This window comes from Portunus trituberculatus, chromosome 14, assembly GCF_017591435.1.
Source record: "Portunus trituberculatus isolate SZX2019 chromosome 14, ASM1759143v1, whole genome shotgun sequence".
In the NCBI taxonomy this organism is placed as follows: Eukaryota; Metazoa; Arthropoda; class Malacostraca; order Decapoda; family Portunidae; genus Portunus; species Portunus trituberculatus.
Window position 1 is genome coordinate 7,159,184 of NC_059268.1, and position 22,500 is coordinate 7,181,683.

The 22,500-nt window shown below is 42.7% G+C and overlaps 2 protein-coding genes and 1 non-coding gene across 8 annotated transcripts in view; 1 reads left to right on the top strand and 2 right to left on the bottom strand.

Moving 5' to 3' along the window:
- LOC123503592 (DE-cadherin-like) overlaps positions 1 to 13,680 on the bottom strand; it is a 142,183-nt gene extending 128,503 nt beyond the window's left edge. For 2 of the 6 annotated variants that reach the window (XM_045253490.1, XM_045253489.1), the window contains exon 1: positions 13,462 to 13,669. In XM_045253490.1, the coding sequence (XP_045109425.1) occupies positions 13,462 to 13,597 (136 nt within the window). In that variant the 5' untranslated portion in view covers positions 13,598 to 13,669. Of the gene's footprint in view, positions 1 to 13,461 lie in introns of all 6 variants that reach the window. The other 4 variants (XM_045253488.1, XM_045253487.1, XM_045253491.1 and 1 more) reach the window with 4 other exon arrangements.
- Positions 13,681 to 15,229: 1,549 nt separating this feature from the next.
- LOC123503745 lies at positions 15,230 to 17,395 on the top strand. The gene is made up of 2 exons (XM_045253740.1): positions 15,230 to 16,056; positions 16,170 to 17,395. The coding sequence occupies exons 1-2, from the start codon at positions 15,540 to 15,542 to the stop codon at positions 16,283 to 16,285; spliced, it is 633 nt and encodes a 210-aa protein (XP_045109675.1). The 5' UTR covers positions 15,230 to 15,539; the 3' UTR covers positions 16,286 to 17,395.
- Positions 17,396 to 22,080: 4,685 nt separating this feature from the next.
- On the bottom strand, positions 22,081 to 22,157 carry Trnag-ccc. Its single transcript has one exon. It is a non-coding gene; the product is annotated as a tRNA-Gly (tRNA).
- Between the last annotated feature and the right edge of the window lie 343 nt (positions 22,158 to 22,500).

A 22,500-nucleotide genomic window follows, 5' to 3' on the forward strand; every position in this document is an offset into this window, starting at 1 on the left:
AAGAATCTAAAAAGTATGGTCGGGAGGGGAAAAATGTTACCGTGAAAGGTTGGAGGTGAGAGACGATGAGTGTGAGGCGGAAAGGCTGGAGTGGCAGTGTCAGGGGAGGCGGTGATGGGAGTGTACAACGCCGTGATGCCGCTCCGTAAGGATGTGAAATGCTGTAGTTTACTTTACATATATATTGCACGTCTGAATGTGAAGAGAGATGGCTCTCTTATGGCATACTGGAACGAATACGCACACACACACATACACACATAAACACACACACACACACACACACACACACACACACACACACACACACACACACACACACACACACGTAGTGTAGTGGTTAGCACGCTCGACTCACAATCGAGAGTGTCCGAGTTCGAGTCCCGGAAAGCGGTGTAGCCTCTGTTCACCTAGCAGTAAATAGGTACGGGATGTAACTCGAGGGGTTGTGGCCTCGCTTTCCCGGTGTGTGGAGTGTGTTGTGGTCTCCGTCCTACCCGAAGATCGGTCTATGAGCTCTGAGCTCTCTCCGTAACGGGAAAGACTGGCTGGGTGACCAGCAGACGACCGTGGTGAATTACACACACACACACACACACACACACACACACACACACACTCGTATGAATGAACTGAAGATTCTCTCTCTCTCTCTCTCTCTCTCTCTCTCTCTCTCTCTCTCTCTCTCTCTCTCTCTCTCTCTCTCTCTCTCTCTCTCTCTCTCTCTCTCTCTCTCTCTCTCTCTCTCTCTCTCTCTCTCTCTGCATAGTTTCCCCTATTTTCTTCCCTCCCCACAAGAAGCAGCTACTCAGAACTCGATAGCGGCACACGAAGTCCTGATCTCCTGATGTCCTCTTTGCATCTCATCTCCCGCCGCCGCTGTTTGTGCTTGGATGCCGTCCTCCGCACTGCCCACCCGCCTCTCGCAGCTTCAACAGAACTGCTTAACTTTATAGGAAATTTTTTCGCTTCTGGTTGCGTCTGAATCAGTGCTTTTGTACATTCAATAGTCTTCTACCATGAGAGTTTGGTTTGTATAGTTAAACGCTTTGTTGCTTCATCACGATTATTTTCAAAAGCAAAAGAGATGGATATCCAGGTTCTCAAGGGTGTTTCTCCTGTTTTAATGTAAAAATATTGTTAATCTGCCACCAGAACCGTATAAACACACCTAAAAATTCACGTTAATTCAACTAGAGCCTTTTGAAAATAGTGGAGATGTCGCGATGAACTGTTTCAGAACAGACTCGTAACTCAAACGCCTCCTAACACTTCCTTAACCCCTTCAGTATTGGGACGCATTTTTATCTTGAGATTTGCGTATGATTAGACGGTTTTATTGACATTAGGAAAGTTGTATGGAGGTCAGAAGATTAATGGCCACAGTCTTCACTATTCTAATCCCCACATGAGTTTCTGGAGCTGCATAAAATCACCATAAAGTAACCAGAATGAATATGGAAAAACGTCCTGGTACTGAAGGGGTTAACCTCCTGTAAGAATCAGTACGTACTATGTTTGGGCTGCACTTGCGCTTTGGCTCGCGATACAGGAGGGAGTTGTGCTGGTCTAAAAGAAGTTCCAGGTTCAGGTAAACTTAGTTGTGAATATAGCAATCAAAAAGTTCGTATTAATTTGTTATCCATGATACGGTAATTCAGTAGCTCTGCAGCTTCCTTGCCTGGCACACAAACATCAATTCAAGTGTTGCCTTTCCATCTCACACGTCCATAAGTTACTCGACATTCCACACTGAACTCTGAAGGATTTACAGAAAGCCCTGCATTGCAATATGAATACAGTAAACAATATAAACTATAAAGAGAAAGAAGGAAAGAAAACAATACAGAAGGAAGGGAAGAAAATTAGGAAGAGAAAACAAGTGGCTCCGGGCAGGTTGGACACTAAAGCAAGCATTCCAATTATTTTTAACGGTAAACTCTGTAACTCTTTCTGATTCTGTTTTTCCATCTTGCTATTACCTGGACCAAGACGTTTCAGTGGCCAAATTACCTGACCTAACTGCAATCCTTTTGTTTTCTACTACTTTTTTTTACTTCCTTTTCTGTTTAGGGAGTGGCAATTAACTAATTTCATTTATATTTCTTTTAGTTATAATTCTTTGCACGGTCTCCTTTGCCCGTAAGAAAAGCGCGTCATCACATTGCTCCACTTCGGCCACAGAGCGACGTGTGCCACAACCTCCTAAATGCCAAAAACTCTCCCATCACGACCTCCTTTCCATTGGCTTTACTCTCCTTCACCATTCGTCCAGTCTTTCCTCACCTCCTTTACCTCTCCTTACCTGATTCTCTCCCATCCCTTCATGATCTCCCTCTCTTTCTCTGTCTAACCTCTCTCTCTTCTTTCCTTTTCATAATCTCCCTCCTTCCCTTCCGTTCTCCCTCCATTCCTATCCCCTCACCTCTCCACGTCACCCTTCTCGTTCACCTCACAGCAGCCTCTCGCTCTTGCCCTTCTCTTCCTTCCTCCCCTTCGTCTTCCGCATCATTATCCTCTCCATCTCCTTCTCCTTGTATGAATCTCTCTTCGTCTACGTGTGGTTGAAATTGTATAACGGAGAAAGTGTTGCTGTGTTGCCCTTTGTAGGATCGGGAGAACTGATGGCGTGAAAAACAGGCCACAAGAACACCTCAGCGCACACACATAGGACTAACAAACACCGCCACTCGACTTATTGTTCTACACACCAACGCGACTTTAGAAGTGATGTAATGGTTTGACAGACGCGTAGGGGGGAAAATGAAGGGGGATGTGTGTGTGTGTGTGTGTGTGTGTGTGTGTGTGTGTGTGTGTGTGTGTGAGGAGAGGGGCAGAGGGGAAGGTGCACGGGAGCTCTCTGTCCACCCGATAACGCTGACAGATGATTCGATTATTTAACTCACCGACTTTTGCTGAACGTCACACTCTTTCTCTCTCTCTCTCTCTCTCTCTCTCTCTCTCTCTCTCTCTCTCTCTCTCTCTCTATCTATCTATCTATCTATCTATCTATCTATCTATCTATGTATCTATCTATCTATCTATCTATATATTTATCTATCTATCTCTATGCTGTGTGTGTGTGTGTGTGTGTGTGTGTGTGTGTGTGTGTGTGTGTGTGTGTGTGTGTGTGTGTGTGTGTGTGTGTGTGTGTGTGTGTGTGTGTGTGTGTGTGAGTGTGGTTATATTTCTTAATTCATCAAACTCATAAAATTACTCCTCTTTCATTGTGTTCACCATCCTCAACACTTACATAGTTTTCAAGTCTTCTTAGTGACTAGAAAGAATGGGGGAGGGAGGAACAGATTCAGTAGTACCGTACATCCTCTCTTCCTACGATTCATAGTTCACTGTCATCTTGTGCTAGACACTTTTCAAACTCAGCAGTGTTCAGTGCTTGGGAAGGCGACTACTACAGCGCCCAAAACATTGAAGGATAAACTTTAACAACACATCCCGGCAATATACTGTAAAACATTGAACTCAAAACAGCTGCAACACGTCAATTTTTCCTTTTTCAATGACTAGTTAGAACAAAAATTATAGCAAGAAAATAGTGAACTAATAAAAAAACGACCATTTAACCATTGGTCCAACACCCAACTAAAAAAAAAGTAAAAGAAAAAAGAAAAAAAGTAGCAGAAGAGTTTCAATGGAGAAGGCAAATTGAGTTCCAGAGGCTCCGGTGGTTCCAGAGTCCTGACTTATACGCTGCCGCCACCCTCCTGTCTGGGAAACTCTGGCAGACCAATGAATAGCGCTTGATTGAATGTGCAACGAGTCACTGGCGTCCTTCGTCCCTGCACCGAGGCGTGTTGGAGTCCTAGTCTCGGAACAGCGGGCCACATTTTGTAAACGTTTTGGCGTCCTCTCTCAACCACGCGCTTCTTCTACTGGCTGTTGTCATTAGGGGCGTCAAGAATGTACGATTGATTCTAATAATGGCTTAACAATGATCCTGAGTCACCAATGGGGAAAACACACGTATGAGAACAAGATCCAATAAACATAGTACTATTCTTAATCTCTTCAATATCGTTTTGATATTCATTCCGGTTGCTATTTGATGAGGAAGGACATAGCTCTGTTGGAGTCAGTGCAAAGGAGGATGACTAAAAAGATACAGGGAATGAGGGATATTCGCTATGAAGAGAGACTGAAAAATCTTAGCCTGCATTCCTTAGAGAGACGTAGGTTAAGAGGAGACTTGATAGAAGTATTTAAGTGGTATAAGGGTTTTAACAGAGGGGACATGAATGTAGTTCTTAGGATCAGTAGCGGGGACAGAACCAGAAATAATGGGTTTAAACTTGAAAAATTCAGGTTTAGGAAAGAAATGGTAAGAAACTGGTTTTCAAACAGAGTGGTTGATGAGTGGAACAGTCTCAGAGGGCATGTAGTCAGGGCTGAGTCAATAGGCAGCTTTAAAAGAAGGTTAGATAAATTCATGGATGGGGAAGATAGATGGAATTAGGTAGATTAAGCACACTGCCTCGTATAGGCCTGGCGGCCTCTTGCAGCTTCCCTCCTTACTTATGTTCTTATGTTCTTATGATTTTATACAGCTTCAAAAACATATGTTGGAATTAGAATAGTAAAGATTCTAGCCATTATTCTTTTGAACTGCATAGACCCTTCCTAATGCAAAATCGTCTAATCATATCCAAAAAGCAAGGTAAAAATGCGTCAAAGTACTGCATGGGTTAAACCATTCTTGCCATTCTTCAAACAGACTCAAGATCACCACCACTATTTAGTCATCATCATCATCATCATTTACGTCGTGCTAATAGTGAGGTCACGAATACTTCACACACGTAAATGTATCAAGTAGAATTTAGCATGTCGCAATCACGACAGATTATCCCGTGCATTTGCAACACTTAACAGACGATGACCTCACTGAGCCACACAGATTACAAGCGTTTAATGGACCGGAGGAGAAAGTGACCAGCTGTGAATAAGACAGACTGAATCCTTTAGAGCTCCGCATCACCTTAGCTCAAACTTACATTTCAACAGCCTCGTTCTCAAACATTTCTGCGTCTTATCTGAGGTATACATTTCCATGCGATGTACAACAATTCACGACGACAAACACAACGCTTGAAGTGTACGAGAAAGAAGAGGGCTTACAAAGAACAAAAAAGAAGGGAGTGGTGTGAGATAGTGGGATAGTGGAGAAGGGTAAGAGGAAAACGATAAGGGAAGTTGGAAAGAGGAAAACGAGAAGTGAAGCTGAAAAAATAACGCTAAAATGGGAAAGTAAAAAAGGGAAGAGTGAATCAGTGAGCAAAGGGAAATTACAGAAAATGGCTGTAGAATAAGAAATATCTCAGAGTGGTTATCTGGTTAAAGACATGTCAAGTATCAGTGAAAGGGTCGACAGGCTCTGATACAGAATCTAAGGGTTTTCAATGGTTCATGATTTAAGTGATAGTTTAAAAAAAAAAAAAAGTATTTCACGCCTACTTTTGCTTCTAAATTGGGAATCAGCCTTCACTAAAACTATATTCAGTAGTTTCTCTTCCTTTCCCCTTTCTAAGTCTCTATATTCTTCATGAAATAAGTAACACGAAACAAAAAGAGGCATGGATTGTCATCGTAAAGATCTGAAAAAGATATGAAAGGTAGAAAGTAAAACGAAAAAGAAGTGGTGAGTTTAGAAGAAGAGAGAAAGAAACAGAGAGTAAAAGTTATCTTGCTCGTATCTTATCACTGAACACATCCTCTCTTCAGTCCATTAGCGACCCATCAACAAAAATTACGAGACAAAAATCAAGGAGGTGCAAAAAAAGAGAAAGAAAAAGGTAAAAAGTTGCTGCAATACAAACTGGTCATCATTGATCCTTGACTCGAATAACCTTCTTCTTCGAGGTGATGGAGGACAGGATGGGTAAAAGGTCAACAGCGGCGGAAAGGAGCTGTGGCAACGAGTCCCAGGTTCCGAAATGTCACGTATGTCTAGGACAGATAACGTGGATAAGACGAGCAGCGGATGACACTGAGCTGAGATCAATGTCAGTGAAGCAAAGGTCTTTATGTCTGTGTCTGTTTCTCTTGTCTTCATCGGTGCTCCCCTCCCAACCCACAACTCCACTCAACACACACACACACACACACACACACACACACGGCCCGGTAGCGCCGTGAAGCGCTGGCTTCACAAGCCAGATGACCGGGGTTCGATTCCCCGGCCGGGTGGAGATATTTGGGTGTGTCTCCTTTCACGTGTAGCCCCTGTTCACCTAGCAGTGAGTAGGTACGGGATGTAAATAGAGGAGTTGTGACCTTGTTGTCCCGGTGTGTGGTGTGTGCCTGGTCTCAGGCCTATCCGAAGATCGGCAATAATGAGCTCTGAGCTCGTTCCGTAGGGTAACGTCTGGCTGTCTCGTCAGAGACTGCAGCAGATCAAACAGTGAATTACACACACACACACACACACACACACACACACACGTTTAGATCTAACAGTAACACCAGTGGCTGTGTGTGTGTGTGTGTGTGTGTGTGTGTGTGTGTGTGTGTGTGTCACATACGAGGATTATAAGAAAAAAAGAAGTAATCCTAAAACAGTGAAAAGAAAAAGAATACAAAGTTGAAAGAAAGGAATAAAAAAAACTGTGATTATGTCTTTCAGGAAATAGAAGAGAAATGAAACGGGGGAAAAAATAAACTGATGAAAATAGAAAAATAAAATCAAACGTGCCTTACAGCAGCAGTAGCAGCAGAAGGAACAACAGCAGCAACAGCAGGTCAACAAAGTTCATTAAAGTTCAAAGTAAATTGCTCATTTTTATTTCAACCGCAGCTGTGTGTTTTTCTTTCTCGCTGAGGGCACTAAGGAAAGGCTGAGCTGAACCTTTGAAGAGTTAGTTTATCCATTACTATTATTACTACTACTACTACTACTACTACTACTACTACTACTACTACTACTACTACTACTACTACTACTACTACTACTACTACTACTACTACTACTACTACTACTACTACTACTACTACTACTGCCACTACTACTACTACTACTACTACTGTTTTATTATCAGTTATTATTATCATTATTATTATTATTGTCATTATTAACTATTATTATTATCGTTATCGTTATCACCAATAAAGAAATTTTTATTAGTGTTGTAGTTTTACTGTCATCATCATCATCATCATCATCATCATCACCATCAGTAGTAGTAGTAGTAGTAGTAGTAGTAGTAGAGTTATTATCATTATCAACCTCATTATTATCATCTTGGCAGTAAATACCATTAAGAGAAAATGAAAAGTTGAATCAATAAATAAGACAAGAGTAAAAATCGGAGTAAGATATCCTTTTATCTCTAGCAACACCTACGGATACTAGTCTTTTTTTTTTCTTTTTTTCCTTTCCACAAATATCCAAAAAGTAATCTACAGTCATAGTTTTCCTTCCTACAGAGCACCAGAGTCAACTGTCAAAAGATATAATGACTTCGACACTCGCTTCCATCATAACATCATAACAACTATTTACAAAGGCCACGTAGATGATTACTAGGAATCTTACACAGAATCCTTAAGAGCATCACTACAATCATAAAAAAAAACAGCTCTGTGAACAACGATAGCGTTCACGAGAGCCTGTAGTTATGATCAGACGCCAGAAAGCTTGTAAAACTCAGGGTCTTTTTTAACCTTGGTAAAACCCACCTCAGGACACGGGAGGACGAGCGGTCATGCCTTCCCTGGTGACGCCACAAAGCTCACGTCCCAAGCAGCGGTGAATACTAATAATGCTTCTTGGAACGTGAAAAATGATGGCCATAAGTTACCGTGAGCGCTTGTGTGGCGGTAATGATGATGACAAAGCCTCAGTCATCACGCTCAGGAAACACGTATTTTTGTGTCCAGCAATGCAGGTGTTCCCACCCAGACTTGCTCCTCCCAATCCTAACTCAACCCTAGCTTACCACTTCCCTACGAAACACTCCCTACGTTCCCAAAACACACTGATTTCCCCATCTACATACTAACTATCTCACCACACATCCTCCACTTCCACCGCTCTCTCCTGACACAACTCCACTGCATCCTTTCCTTCCTACACCAGTCACCTCCCATCATTTTCCGAAAAGATGAAGTGACTTGGCTTTATGAAGATTTTTTCTCTATACCTTTTGTGACGGAATAGCAATTATTTTACACTATTGATAGAATAAACGCCCTTTAGAACTCTGGCACTCATCTCTGTGACCTTGGAAAATAGTCTTGGTGAGAGATCAAAGCGATCTATACAAAAGCCACTGCATAGATCTAATAGCTAGACTTATTAGAGGATTCAATAACGCAAACGACTCGAGAAACTTCAGGATTCCTTTGGATTCTGGCTCAATCACCACCACCGCCGCCAGTGCCTTAAGTTTGACGGTAAGAAAAAGATACAAGTCTCTCTCTCTCTCTCTCTCTCTCTCTCTCTCTCTCTCTCTCTCTCTCTCTCTCTCTCTCTCTCTGTAACAGGAGAAACACACACACACACACACACACACACACACACACACACACGGCCCGGTAGCTCAGTGGTTAGAGCGCTGGCTTCACAAGCCAGATGACCGGGGTTCGATTCCCCGGCCGGGTGGAGATATTTGGGTGTGTTTCCTTTCACGTGTAGTCCCTGTTCACCTAGCAGTGAGTAGGTACGGGATGTAAATCGAGGAGTTGTGACCTTGTTGTCCCGGTGTGTGGTGTGTGCCTGGTCTCAGGCCTATCCGAAGATCGGAAACAATGAGCTCTGAGCTCGTTCCGTAGGGTAACGTCTGGCTGTCTCGTCAGAGACTGCAGCAGATCAAACAGTGAATTACACACACACACACACACACACAGGAAGTCAAAACAAAATCAACTTGCAACAACACACTACACTCCTCCTCCTCCTCTTCCGGATATTTCTTGACTTGGTCTCATGGGAAGTTTTTATTTCTAGCCGCTTGAAACGAACTTCCGGAGCAGCCTCAGAAAGCATTTGTGGGCTTTTTTCACCACGTTCAGGAAGCACAACTCTCTCTCTCTCTCTCTCTCTCTCTCTCTCTCTCTCTCTCTCTCTCTCTCTCTCTCTCTCTCTCTCTGTTCTGATTTCCCTGCATCTTTTCTACATATCTTTTTCTTCTTTTCTTTCTCCTAAAATACATAATATTCTTCGTCGTTTTCTTTGTCCTCCTCCTCCTCCTCCTCCTCCTCCTCCTCCTCCTCCTCCTCCTCCTCCTCCTCCTCCTCCTCCTCCTCCTCTTCCTCTTCCTCCTCCTCCTCTTCCTTCTCGTATTCCACATACACGTCTCATCTCCTTTATGACACTTTTATGCTAATATCTTTTCTGACATTTTTCTCACTTACATTAAGAATTCTCTCTCTCTCTCTCTCTCTCTCTCTCTCTCTCTCTCTCTCTCTCTCTCTCTCTCTCTCTCTCTCTCTCTCTCTCTCTCTGAAATCTACAAATTCTTCGTCATACATTCTCAGTAAGGCACAGTAGAGAGAGAGAGAGAGAGAGAGAGAGAGAGAGAGAGAGAGAGAGAGAGAGAGAGAGAGAGAGAGAGAGAGAGAGAGAGAGAGAGAGAAGGGGAAGCAGAATGCAGGATAAAGAAGATAAGCAAAACACATTTGGAAAAAGGAAGAGAGAAGGAAGAAAGGAAGAGAGAGATAAGAAAGGAAGCAGGAAATAAGAAAAAAAAAAGGCAAGAACATAAGGAATTAAGATAGTAGGATTTAACCCCTTCAGTACTGGGAGGCATTTTTACCATGGATTTTAGATGTAATAAGACGTCTTTATTTACATTAGGAAGGGTTTATGGAGATCAGAAGATTAAAGGTCCAGAGTCCTCCCTATTTCAATCCCCACATGAGTTTCTGAAGCTGTATAAAATCACCAAATAGTAAGCAGAGTAAATTTGAAGACGTATCACGGTACTGAAGGGGTTAAGGAAGGACACAACTAAATGAAGAGAATGAAAGTGAGAAAAGAAAGTGCTCATGTAGAGATAAATTGAAAGAAAGTAAGGAAGGAGGAAGGGAGTTTGAAGAAGAGAAGAGAGGAAAGGAGAGAATGACAACAAAAGGAAGACGAAAAGAAGGCGGTAGTGTGAGAAGGGAAAGAGGAGGAAAGTAAGAGGAAAACGAGAAGGGAGGCTGAAAAATAACGCCGAAATGGAAGGTAAATAAAGGGAAGAGTGAGTCAGTGAGGAAAGAAAGTATTGAAGAAAAAGAAGAATATGATGATGATGATGATGATGATGATGATGAAGAAGAAGAAGAAGAAGAAGAAGAAGAAGAAGAAGAAGAAGAAGAAGAAGAAGAAGAAGAAGAAGAAGAAGAAGAAGAAGAAGAAGAAGAAGAAGAAGAAGAAAGAGAGAGAGAGAGAGAGAGAGAGAGAGAGAGAGAGAGAGAGAGAGAGAGAGCTGCTTTCATCTATTTATTCATCTGCTTCAGCATTCCGTTCTCAATTATTCATGTTACTTTTTCGTGCTTTGATGAATTCCATGTAACGCTGATGGCCTAATATATGTATGTACTACCTTCTCTCAAAGTGTCCTGCCTCTTTATGTATCTATCTATTTATCTATCCCTACAACTATAAATTCATTGAACGATCTATACATGTTTGAGTGTTTTTTTTTTTTTTTTTCATTTATACCATGTGGCTTTCACGGGAATTTATGGGCTAAAGGGGATACTTTTTGGGGTACCTCCTATCTCAAAGCCCACCCGCTAGGAAACCGTTGCCCCGAGTGAGGAGGCCCAACCTACACTCGGACCGTGAACAGGACTCGAATCCGTGCGCTTGGAGACCCCTCGGACCCCAAAACACGCATCGTTCCACTCTCTCTCTCTCTCTCTCTCTCACCTATCACCTCGCCCCGCACACAAACGACCGTATGAAGCGTGTCTCGAAGCAGTGTCATAACAGTCAACATTTATATGGGTACGTTTCAACCTCTTAATCAGCAGTAGAGTAAAAAGGTTCCCGTCCATAAACTTCTTTGCTTATATCTTTGTTTGCTCTTCGTCGCATGTACCGAGACACTCGTGGGTGTAATGCACTGCAAGCAACATTACTGAGATCTATATGTATCTTTTTCTTAATATAGAGATGTCAATGGCCAAGGACAAAAAAAAAAAAAAATCGAGAAAAAGCCCGCTCAGAATCATCCAAATCTGAAAAAAAAAAAAAAACAAGGGTCTTGCAGCATCTTTCTTTTTAAATAGTTCAGCCATAAGATGGAAATACAAAAAAAGTCGGGGAATTCCAGTTTCCCACAGAAAGGGATGAATGATCGAGAATACTGGTTAACTCTTGCATTAGGAGGTAGACAGAATAGAAATGAAAGAATGTAGAGGATGCTGGAGAAGGGGAGGCATACAGTTAGCAGGATCAGAAGAGCAATTACGGTGAAAATACCAGTAAAATTATACGCGTGAAACTTGAGCAGCGGAAGAACTTACCGGCCATCTATTAGCATGAAAGCAAAAGAAGAGGCACTCACGTTAAGAGGTACAGGCCTTTGAGCAATGGTAAGTCATGATTCTTTGTCCCCTTGTAAGAAAAATCCAACGAAATGAGAGAAAGAGAGAATAATGGAGGCCGAAAGCAAAAGAACTGGAAGGAGAGGAAGCAAGGAAAGGAGTATTATCAACATGGAAGAGTGAGGAGGAAGAATAACGGAAAGGTTTATACTGAAGGAAAGATGAGTCCTGGTGATATTTGCCCTCTTGAAGAAGCATTAAAAAAAATAGCATAGTGGAGGCTGAGAGAGAGAGAGAGAGAGAGAGAGAGAGAGAGAGAGAGAGAGAGAGAGAGAGGAGAAGGAAAGGAAAGATTTAGACTGAAGAGGAAGTGAAAGATGGACGATGAGAAAAAATTGGAAGAGGAAATTTATTCGCAATGGAAGGAGGATTTCTGCTTGTTGAAGGAAGGAATGAGAAGCAGGAGTTTGTGGGGAGAGAGGGAACGATAGGAGGAAAATAAACAAGGAAAGAGTAAGGGAGAGGAAAAGATAACGGGAAGAAATGTTGTCGTTGCTGTTGCATGTTGTTGTTATTATTATCACACACACACACACACACACACACACACACACACACACACACACACACACACACACACACACACACACATTAACCAAACCTACCGTATAACATCATCTTCCTCTCAGTTAGGTTGGATATACTGGGTAAGTGAATCATAGCAATGCAAAACCAGCACAACTTGTCGTAAGGGAAGAGGGATAACCTGAAATACCGCGATATTTGAAAGTATAATTAATGAGGGTCTTTTTTCAACATAAGGTTGTCGGGGAGATTATTTCCACATTTTTATGACCGGGCGAATGAACTACGTACCATCCCTACCACCTCCACCAGTAGTGTAGTCTGTCTACTCTAAAGTGGCTCCTGGGTCTCAATTTGAATGGTGTCCCAGAGAATGCGTGGTTGTCAGATCTTGAGGAAAACTGTGACCTCTCCTTGTAATAATTGCATTGATCAACAAAAAACAAGTATTATTCACATCAAATCAATTACGTGATCAATAAGCAACGATGTATTTTAAATCGCTTTAGAGTAGACAGGCTATACCACCACCACTACTACTACTACTACCACTACTACTACTACCACCACTACCGTTAGTTACTCCCACCAACCAACCGCCACCTCCTCCATTGCATTATTTTGCATAAAAAACAATTATTTAGACTATCATAAGTGCTATATTTGTATATCTGATTGTATTTTCAGTGATGAGGTTAGAGATTAAACATGATTCAACGAGTACTGTTCGAGAGCCTACCTGTAACAAAACCAAAATAATGATAATAACAATAATAATAATAATAATAATAATAATAATAATAATAATAATAATAATAATAATAATAATAATAATAATAATAATGATAATAATAATAATAATAATAATAATAATAATAATAATAATAATAATAATAATAATAATAATAATAATAATAATAATAATAATAATAATAATAATAATAATAATAATAATAATAATAATAATAATAATAATAATAATAATAATAATAATAATAATAATAATAATAATAATAATAATAATAATAGTAATAATAATAATAATAATAATAATGAAAATAATAATAGTAATAATAATCTGATTCAAAGAACGCATGGAGAAAGTGAAAGTAATGAAAACCTCTCTCTCTCTCTCTCTCTCTCTCTCTCTCTCTCTCTCTCTCTCAGGACAAACTTATGCTTAACAACAAACTTGAAAGCTTCACATTGCATCACGAAGTCTCTGAGAAACAAACCTCTTCGGTGATCTTTGAAGACTTACGGTGCAATTCTGCAAAATACTACAAGTTCCACAAATACCACTAAAATAACAAAGACAATGAACAGGAATAAAACGGGCACAGCAACGCCTGATCTACCACAGTAGTGTTAAACAACACTTACTCGTGTACCAAGATGTGGGCGTGGGATGTGAGCGTTGGGCGGAACAGGCAGCCTCCAGTGTGCAAGGAGTCACGTGGTTGGTAGCGGCGTGGCCCTGGAAGACCACCAGGGTCACTGAGAGAAATAGAGACAACATGGGGACGGCACGCAGCCTTCATCACCCTGCCATACACCAGGGTTAATCAGTCAGTCTTCTCCCTCCCTTCTTTCTCTACCGTGCCAAAGTTCACGTCCGTTGTAATTGTGAACCTTTCTGTTATTTCTCAGCAATAATGTACGATAGTTATTGATATTTTTAGTTCACTCTTGTACCAATAGATCCTAAAGGATTTACTATTTTTCTAGTTTCAGACTATGCATTAATAAATTTCTGTTGGAATGTCCAACGCCTCTATTAAATCACTATCAGAATGAAATGATACGACCATTTCCCGCTAGCGTCATGAAGCGCCACGTGGAGACCAGAGGGCCGTGATATAAGGGCTCATGGAACGAAATGCCGACACTTTGAAGATTTTTTTTTTTTTTCAAGATTATTTGAGTTACACTGCTCACGTGCAAGGTTCCTAAAGCCCGTCCCAGCACATCGCCAGCATCCACTCCAGCCTGCGGCTCTTGGTCTCGCCACACTTTGAGGCACGAGAGTAGAGTGTGGCAGGTTAACGCGGTATCAAACATTTAATGAACGAGAGTCGTCTTTTCGTTCCGCCCTTGGGCACGTCTCCGCACAACAGCCTGTCTCCAGCCCCACTGGCCACGTGCTGAGCCGACCCGCGACACGCTCCACCTGCCGCTCCACACCCCCACCCCACCAACCCTCGCTGCCCCGCATGCGTTTCTCTCACCACCTTCTCCACCACCACCACCACCACCACAGAAGAGCGTTCATAGCGCAGGGTCCTGCTCCTCAGTCCTCACACACACACACACACACACACATACACACACACACACGGTAGCTCAGTGGTTAGAGCGCTGGCTTCACAAGCCAGATGACCGGGGTTCGATTCCCCGGCCGGGTGGAGATATTTGGGTGTGTCTCCTTTCACGTGTAGCCCCTGTTCACCTAGCAGTGAGTAGGTACGGGATGTAAATCGAGGAGTTGTGACCTTGTTGTCCCGGTGTGTGGTGTGTGCCTGGTCTCAGGCCTATCCGAAGATCGGAAATAATGAGCTCTGAGCTCGTTCCGTAGGGTAACGTCTGGCTGTCTCGTCAGAGACTGCAGCAGATCAAACAGTGAATTACACACACAGTATATAAGGCATATTGGTTCCGAAAAGGAAAAGATAAACGAAAATTTTGGATATATTTTTCCTCCCAATTACAAAATTTTATAACCAAGAAAAGTAGAAGGAAAATTTTTATATAGAATGTTCATATGAATCAATGAAGTGAGGTTTTCAATCTGGAAATTTTGTTTAAAGTGAAATACGATTAAAGTCAGATGATCATCTCAACAGAATCTTAAACACCTGGTGAATAGAATATCTGTTTTATATCTTGACAGATGTACTTGACGTAGTGTGTGTGTGTGTGTGTGTGTGTGTGTGTGTGTGTGTGTGTGTGTGTGTGCATTCACCACGGTTGTCTATTGATCACCCGGCTAGCCATTTCCTTATGGGAAGACTCAGCCGAGGTCGTACAGACCGATCCTCAGGTAAAACTAAAACCACTCACATAAACCAACACAACACATCGGGACAACGAGGCCACAACCTCTAGGAGTTAGCTGAACAGTTGCCACACATTTGTCTCGCCTCGCCCGAAACTCAAACACATGATGTGGAAGCAGCACCAGTTCACTTCGTGAGCTCCTCTGGTACACATCCTATCTCCCTCGATATGACGCGGTTTCCTGTGCATGTCCTTTTGACAGTCGCCATCCCTCTGGGTCTCACGCCGGCACATAGGGGCCTCCTCGGAACCACTCTGGCCAACGACGAAGACTGCTCATCTGCTGATTTTATTGTGGAGGAAGACAATATCACTGACATATTCACCGTGCAAGAAAACATATCTGAAATGGTCGAAAAAAAATCTACGCGAAATTCGAGAATGGTTTTAAAGGCGTCTCCTTGATGGTAGAGAGCATTGTTATAAACGATCAGTTTCCAGTGGAACATTGCAGACAGGACACGTGGTTTCCTATGGACAATCAATGTTTAAAATACAACTCATGGCATGAAATAATAGTGAAAGTCCAATTAAAACCCAATATGTCCCTGGATTTGTTTGTGATGTCTAAAGAGTGCATCTGGAATTGTCAAATACATGACAACTTCACGGCTTTCAAAAGTGTCACCTTAACTGCTCATGGTCCCTCTAGGTGGACTACTACTACAATTCTGTCCAACTCTTGCTCCATACTGCCCTTTAAGCCGAGAAGAGACATAGCGGAGATCCCTTGCAAGAATCCTCCTCCAAAAAACTGCACCGTACCCACGGCTTCAACACTCACCACACCACCTCCACCTCCCTCATCATCCATAGCGGAAGAGGTGCTTGCTTCATTAATAGTGTTGGGAGTGGTGGTGGTGGTGGTGGTAGCGATGCTGGTGGCTCGTCAGATGCAACGACGTCGTTTAACACGATCAGGTAAATATTATAGGAGAGAGAGAGAGAGAGAGAGAGAGAGAGAGAGAGAGAGAGAGAGAGAGAGAGAGAGAGTGGGGTGTACGATCTAAATACCACATTTTGGTGATACGCAGATTCTATGATGTGGCGATCCCAAGCAGCCGGGGAGACACACACCAGAGAGAACAGCTTGTATGAATCTTGTGACAACTACATCAGCAGGGCAGCAGTTGCCAAGGGCAGACACTAGTAATACGACAGAAACAGCTTGTACGAACCATGTGAAAACTACACCGGCAGAGTCTGACACTGGCTACAAAACGGAGAAAAGAAGACACCTTGCACACTGGAATCTCTACACCTTCATGAACACACTATGCTCTAGTCTACGGCACCCTGCTAGCACCTACGTGGAATTTTCTGTTCTCTGTACTGTTCGTGTCGTAGCGCCCAGTGAATGGTTTATTATATTATCATACAGTGTTTTCCAACTACGGCAGACTTAGGTGAGAGGTAGGAAGCTGGCTTTTGGGGATAACATAAAGGATGGAAATGATCAACTCCTTATGTAAATGTACATACATATGCAAATAGATAAAGAAGAAATAAAATCTATAGCAAGCAGGTGAAAGACGGTCTGAAAGATAATTTTTCCTGATAATAAAATTTTTACTTCACAGAGATTTATCTCAACTATAATAATTACATATTTGCATCTTGCTCATCGACTTTATGTATGAAACTCTCTCTCTCTCTCTCTCTCTCTCTCTCTCTCTCTCTCTCTCTCTCTCTCTCTCTCTCTCTCTCTCTCTCTCTCTCTCTCTGTACACTTAAAAGATATCTTAAGTTATTTATGATTTATTTCTATTTTACTTACGTGTCTTTGCATGCAATTAATAATTAAAAATATTTATTTTTAAATGACTGTTATTTCTTTCGATATTATGTTTATTCAGCATAGATACCACTGGTAATAGATTTACGTAATGTATCTAAGTAATTATAATGTATTTTGTGTAACTCAAACCATCATTTCTTTTATGTACTATTTTGTTTAGTGTGGAAATAAAAGGTGATAAATTCCCATTGCTCAACATGGGAGATTCCGGCCAGTGTCTGCTGATCATAAGCTCCTCCTACAGACTCGGGCTCTGTGCACTGACTTCACTTGGAATGAATAAGAACGAGTAAGATGCCGTTTTCTTTATCTGTATTCTCTCATCCTTGAACAGTTGGGGCTAAATAATTGAACCTGCACTCACTTCCAATGTAATTTACAGTCTCAAATTGTCTGACTGATCTACTGGCAGTCTCCTTACAAAAGATGGCAATGGCACATTAAAGTACCTAAAACATTAAATTGGCTCACTTGCTTACCCTCTGCTACTGCCCAGCCATTTAACTCCACAAGGTCATCGTAGGTGTTGGCCTGAGGAGGTGTTGCATGCAGCCCCGCGTCTCCATCAGGTATCCTATCATGTCTTCCATCGCCTCCCGCAGCTCCAGAAGAGACTGTCCTTAGGAAAGAAATTGTAGGAGTTTTATTGTATGATTATGATGTAGACTGGTAAGTGTTACTAAGCACTGAGGTGATAAATATTATAGCAGAGGTCCTAGACAAAGAAAATGGTTTATAAAGATGGTAGTGATGTTAAGGAATAACTAAGATGATAAAGATTAAGAAAAAGAACTGTTGAAAGCATCCCAGTAGGTAAATAATAAAAGATGTTGATAAAATTGGTGGTATTAATGCAACTGATAAAAAGTGAAAACATCTAAATGACCAAATAAAAATGTCATAAAGTAAGACAAAAAGTTATGATTACTGGGAAAAAAGACAACAGAGAAAAACAATGATCACACGGAAAAAGGATAGCACACGTATTAAATAGTGCAAGATAGTCATAGAGAGAGAGAGAGAGAGAGAGAGAGAGAGAGAGAGAGAGAGAGAGAGAGAGAGAGAGAGAGAGAGAGAGAGAGAGAGAGCCATCATGGTTATATATGTACAGTTAGCTCCCAAATTGAAGAAGCCGTTTTGTTATACCAATATTTCATAGCAAAAGTGACATCTGGCATCTCTTTTTTCCTATCAAAGCAACTGTCATTGGCTAGAGCTGCCTCTGACGCTTTCCTCTTCCCCCCCTAATCCTCATGCTTCTAATTCTTAGTGATGGGCGAACCCAGTACTTTCTGCAAACCGAGTATTTCGGTACTGATTACACTGTGTAACCGAGTAAACCGAGTACGAAATGATTACTTTTCACTAACCTAACTTAACGTAAGGCAGAGAATCGTGTAAGAAAACTAATCTCTTTGTGCAGTTAGACTGAGGTTTTTAACTTCTGTACAAGGTAGGCCGTATATCATGAGACATGTTTCACTTGACTTTCAATGTTATTATAATATGAGAATGTGAATTATGTGCATGCACTTATAGTTGACATTAGCAGATAATTTCTTTCTTGATATAACTAAAATAGAGAAAAATAATAGTATAATGGATATAGAATGCCAGAAGCTTATCATAGCGGGGCTCAGCGTCACGGGTCTCCACCCTCCCTGCCTCTACCTCCTTACTCCTCCTCCTCTCTTCTTCCTATAACTCCTTACCCCTCCTCCATCCACTTCCCTCTCATTCCTCTCTCTCCTTCCCTCTCCTCTCTCTCTCTCTTTCACTTCCCCCTTCCCTCCATCTCCTTTTCCTAAAGGTCATGTCACATTACTTGACCCTGTTTTATTCCACTTCGACCAATAGAGTTGCCTCCTTTTCGCTCCTTCACTTTCCTTCCAATCTCCCCATTGATGAGAGAGAGAGAGAGAGAGAGAGAGAGAGAGAGAGAGAGATCATGTCCGTCACCCCCACCCTCCATCTCTCTCTCTCTCGTGTGTTTTTTTTTTTTTTTTTTATTGTGGGTAACGTCTCTACCCGTCTTTATTAGGCATCACAAGGTGTGAAGGCAGCTGCCCCGCCTTGCCGCAGCCTGCTGTGACGTAGTACAACCTGTGTGTGTGTGTGTGTGTCAGGGAGACAGCTGGCTGATATGATGCTAACGCTGCCAACGGAAACTGCGAAACTGGCTAACTGCTAGTGGTGGGCAAGTTCCGGTACCAGTACCGGTAATACTGATACCAGCCTTAACGGTACTGTACCGGTAAAATTTTCCGTATCGGTAAATAGCCGAAACGGTACTGAGCAAATTGTATACAGCGTGGAGGTGGTTCAAGGCGAGCGGTGATGGGTAAGAGTGAGTCATTCTCACTCTCGGTACCGCTCCACACTGGTACCGACTGGCTGCCCTGGCGCGTCGGCGCGGTCTCGGTAGCTCGGCGAGACGCGTCTGTACTGGTACGACTGAATGTGCCGGCATCATTTCCGGTACCGCTTGACGCTTGTACCGTCTAGCGTCTGTGCCGGGACTCTGCTGCTTCCTACCGCTAAGAATGAATAATGTGTCGGCACCACATGGCGGATCGGTGGCCGGGACGGGTGGCAGTCTGGCGGTGCAGTAACACTGCAGTTAGCCGGCATTTTACCATTGCATTTTACTACTACTACTACTATTACTGCTACTTCTACTACTACTGCTGCTGCTGCTGCTGCTACTACTACTACTACTACTACTACTACTACTACTACTACTACTGCTACTACTACTACTACTACTACTACTGCTACTACTACTACTACTACTACTACTACTACTACTACTACTACTACTACTACTACTACTACTACTACTACTACTACTACTACTACTACTGCTACTACTACTACTACTACTACTACTACTACTACTACACATAAGATTAAGTGTACGAATATTACAGACAAGCCCAAATTATCTCATCCCGCTTAGGAATCGAACGCGGGGCCTCTCAGTTGTGTGAGGAAGGTGCCGGAACTTGCCCACCAGTCCGTGAGCCGCGCTGCACTTGGCAGGACAAGGCGCTGGCCGTGAGGGACAGTGAGTGGTGGAGATGAAGATACCGATAATAGTGATATCTATAGTAGCGAAGAGAATATTGTGTGTGTAGCCTCTCAGTAATCAGAGGTTAACTATTTAAACATGGTTGAGGACACAAAGTGGACAGTGGAGTGTGGGTGCCTGCTAGTGACACGGACAGCCGCCGCCGAGCAGTCTTTGGCTAACGTAAGTAATATATTGGTGTAACTCATCATTTCACGGTGGTGCCATGTCATAACCTAACGTTGGTAACCTCCAGGACAACATATCAGTGAACTAACACCTGCACATACTTATAAAACCAAATAATTCAAATCTTGAAAACGTAAACAAACCGATCCCTGACCCGCCGCCTCTCTCTCAGCCATCATCTGCCTCATCTCTCACTCATTACAGGCCAGACAGGTCACAAAGTGGACCCATAGGCCTAATCTTTCATGTCAGTTGTTGAGATATATCCGCAATTACCTGATTTGTGTGCTATGGAGGCTCAGTGAGAAGAAGCGGGCCTACCCATGACGTCACGAGCCCCAGGCTGTGACGTCATCACCAGCTCCCGCCCAAAATGCCGGTCCCAGATGCTCGACTTCCACTATTATTTATATTTGTCTCAGTTCATTTATTTCGAGTCACAAGTGCCTTTTAAGGGTTTCTAATGATAGTTCGCAGTGTTTTACGTGTCTACCATGCTTGAGTTGAGTGAAGTACGGTGATGTAGAGGGTGTTTATGACTTGAATGGGAGGGCCAAAATACGCTAAAATTTTACCTCCGCTATCTGTGATTTTTTATTTGAGGTTGTAGCGAAGTGTTTGTGTTTTCAAAAGATGGTTTATCATGAGAAAAGTGTGCAAGGCTCCTGAGAAGTTAAAGATGTGGACTTTAAGAATGATATGTAGTCCTGTTAATATTGTAAACAACGTCATTTTTAAATATTATTTTTCTAATAGGGCGAGTTGCCAGGTTTTGATATATCGAAATGATAGTCATAATTTTTGAAAAACGTTATCGATTCAGTTGAATGAAATTGGTGGGCTTTGAAATTGTGTTTAAGCAAGTCGAAGTTCTAATACTTTATTTAGTATATTTTTGAGCTATTTTTATTATTCCTTTTCTCGGCAATGTTTTTGTATTTTAGAAGTTAGTTTCGATTGATAACGAGTCAGAATTTTATAACATTCGTGTCCAGCTGCCTTTTTGGGAATCCTCATTTTCAAAATGATTTGCGTAACGAATATGTGACGTCATCAAGGGAGGGCCGACCCCCCACCCCCGGCTTGACCCAGGCCGATACCTGGCTCCAGGCCCGAGGGTGGGGGTGGTGTGTGTGTGTGTGTGTGTGTGTGTGTGTGTGTGTGTGTGTGTGTGTGTGTGTGTGTGTGTGTGTGTGTGTGTGTGTGTGTGTGTGTGTGTGTTGCCTTATGTTTCGTTATGAGGGAGCCCACCAGCTGGAACCACTGACACCCAGCTCCCAGCTGGAGGGTGTTGGAGGGAAAGGTGGCTGTGTGTGTGTGTGTGTCATTTTCTTTCATGGTACTTAGCGTGTGTGTGTGTGTAATTCACTATGGTCGCCCGGTAGTCACCCAGCCAGCCTTCCTCATTACGGAGCAAGCTCAGAGCTCATAGAGCGATCTTCGGATAGGACTGAGACTGTGTGTGTGTGTGTGTGTGTGTGTGTGTTGCCTTATTTTTCGTTATGAGGGAGCCCACCAGCTGGAACCACTGACACCCAGCTCCCAGCTGGAGGGTGTTGGAGGGAAAGGTGGCTGTGTGTGTGAGTGTGTGTGTGTGTTATTTTCTTTCATGGTACTTAGCGTGTGTGTGTGTGTGTGTGTCATTTTCTTTCATGGTACTTAGCGTGTAATTCACTGTTTGATCTGCTGCAGTCTCTGACGAGACAGCCAGACGTTACCCTACGGAACGAGCTCAGAGCTCATTATTTCCGATCTTCAGATAGGCCTGAGACCAGGCACACACCACACACCGGGACAACAAGGTCACAACTCCTCGATTTACATCCCGTACCTACTCACTGCTAGGTGAACAGGGGCTACACGTGAAAGGAGACACACCCAAATATCTCCACCCGGCCGGGAAATCGAACCCCAGTCCTCTGGCTTGGGAAGCCAGCGCTCTAACCACTGAGCTACCGGACCGTGTTGTGTGTGTGTGTGTGTGTGTGTGTGTAATTAACTATGGTCGCCCGGTAGTCACCCAGCCAGCCTTCCCCATTACGGAGCAAGCTCAGAGCTCATAGGACATAGAGCGATCTTCGGATAGGACTGAGACTGTGTGTGTGTGTGTGTGTGTGTGTGTGTGTGTGTGTGTGTGTGTGTGTGTGTGTGTGTGTGTGTGTGTGTGTGTGTGTGTGTGTGTGTGTTGCCTTATCTTTCGGAGCCCACCAGCTGGAACCACTGACACCCAGCTCCCAGCTGGAGGGTGTTGGAGGGGAAAGTGGTGTGTGTGTGTGTGTGTGTGTAATTCACTATGGTTGCCCGGTAG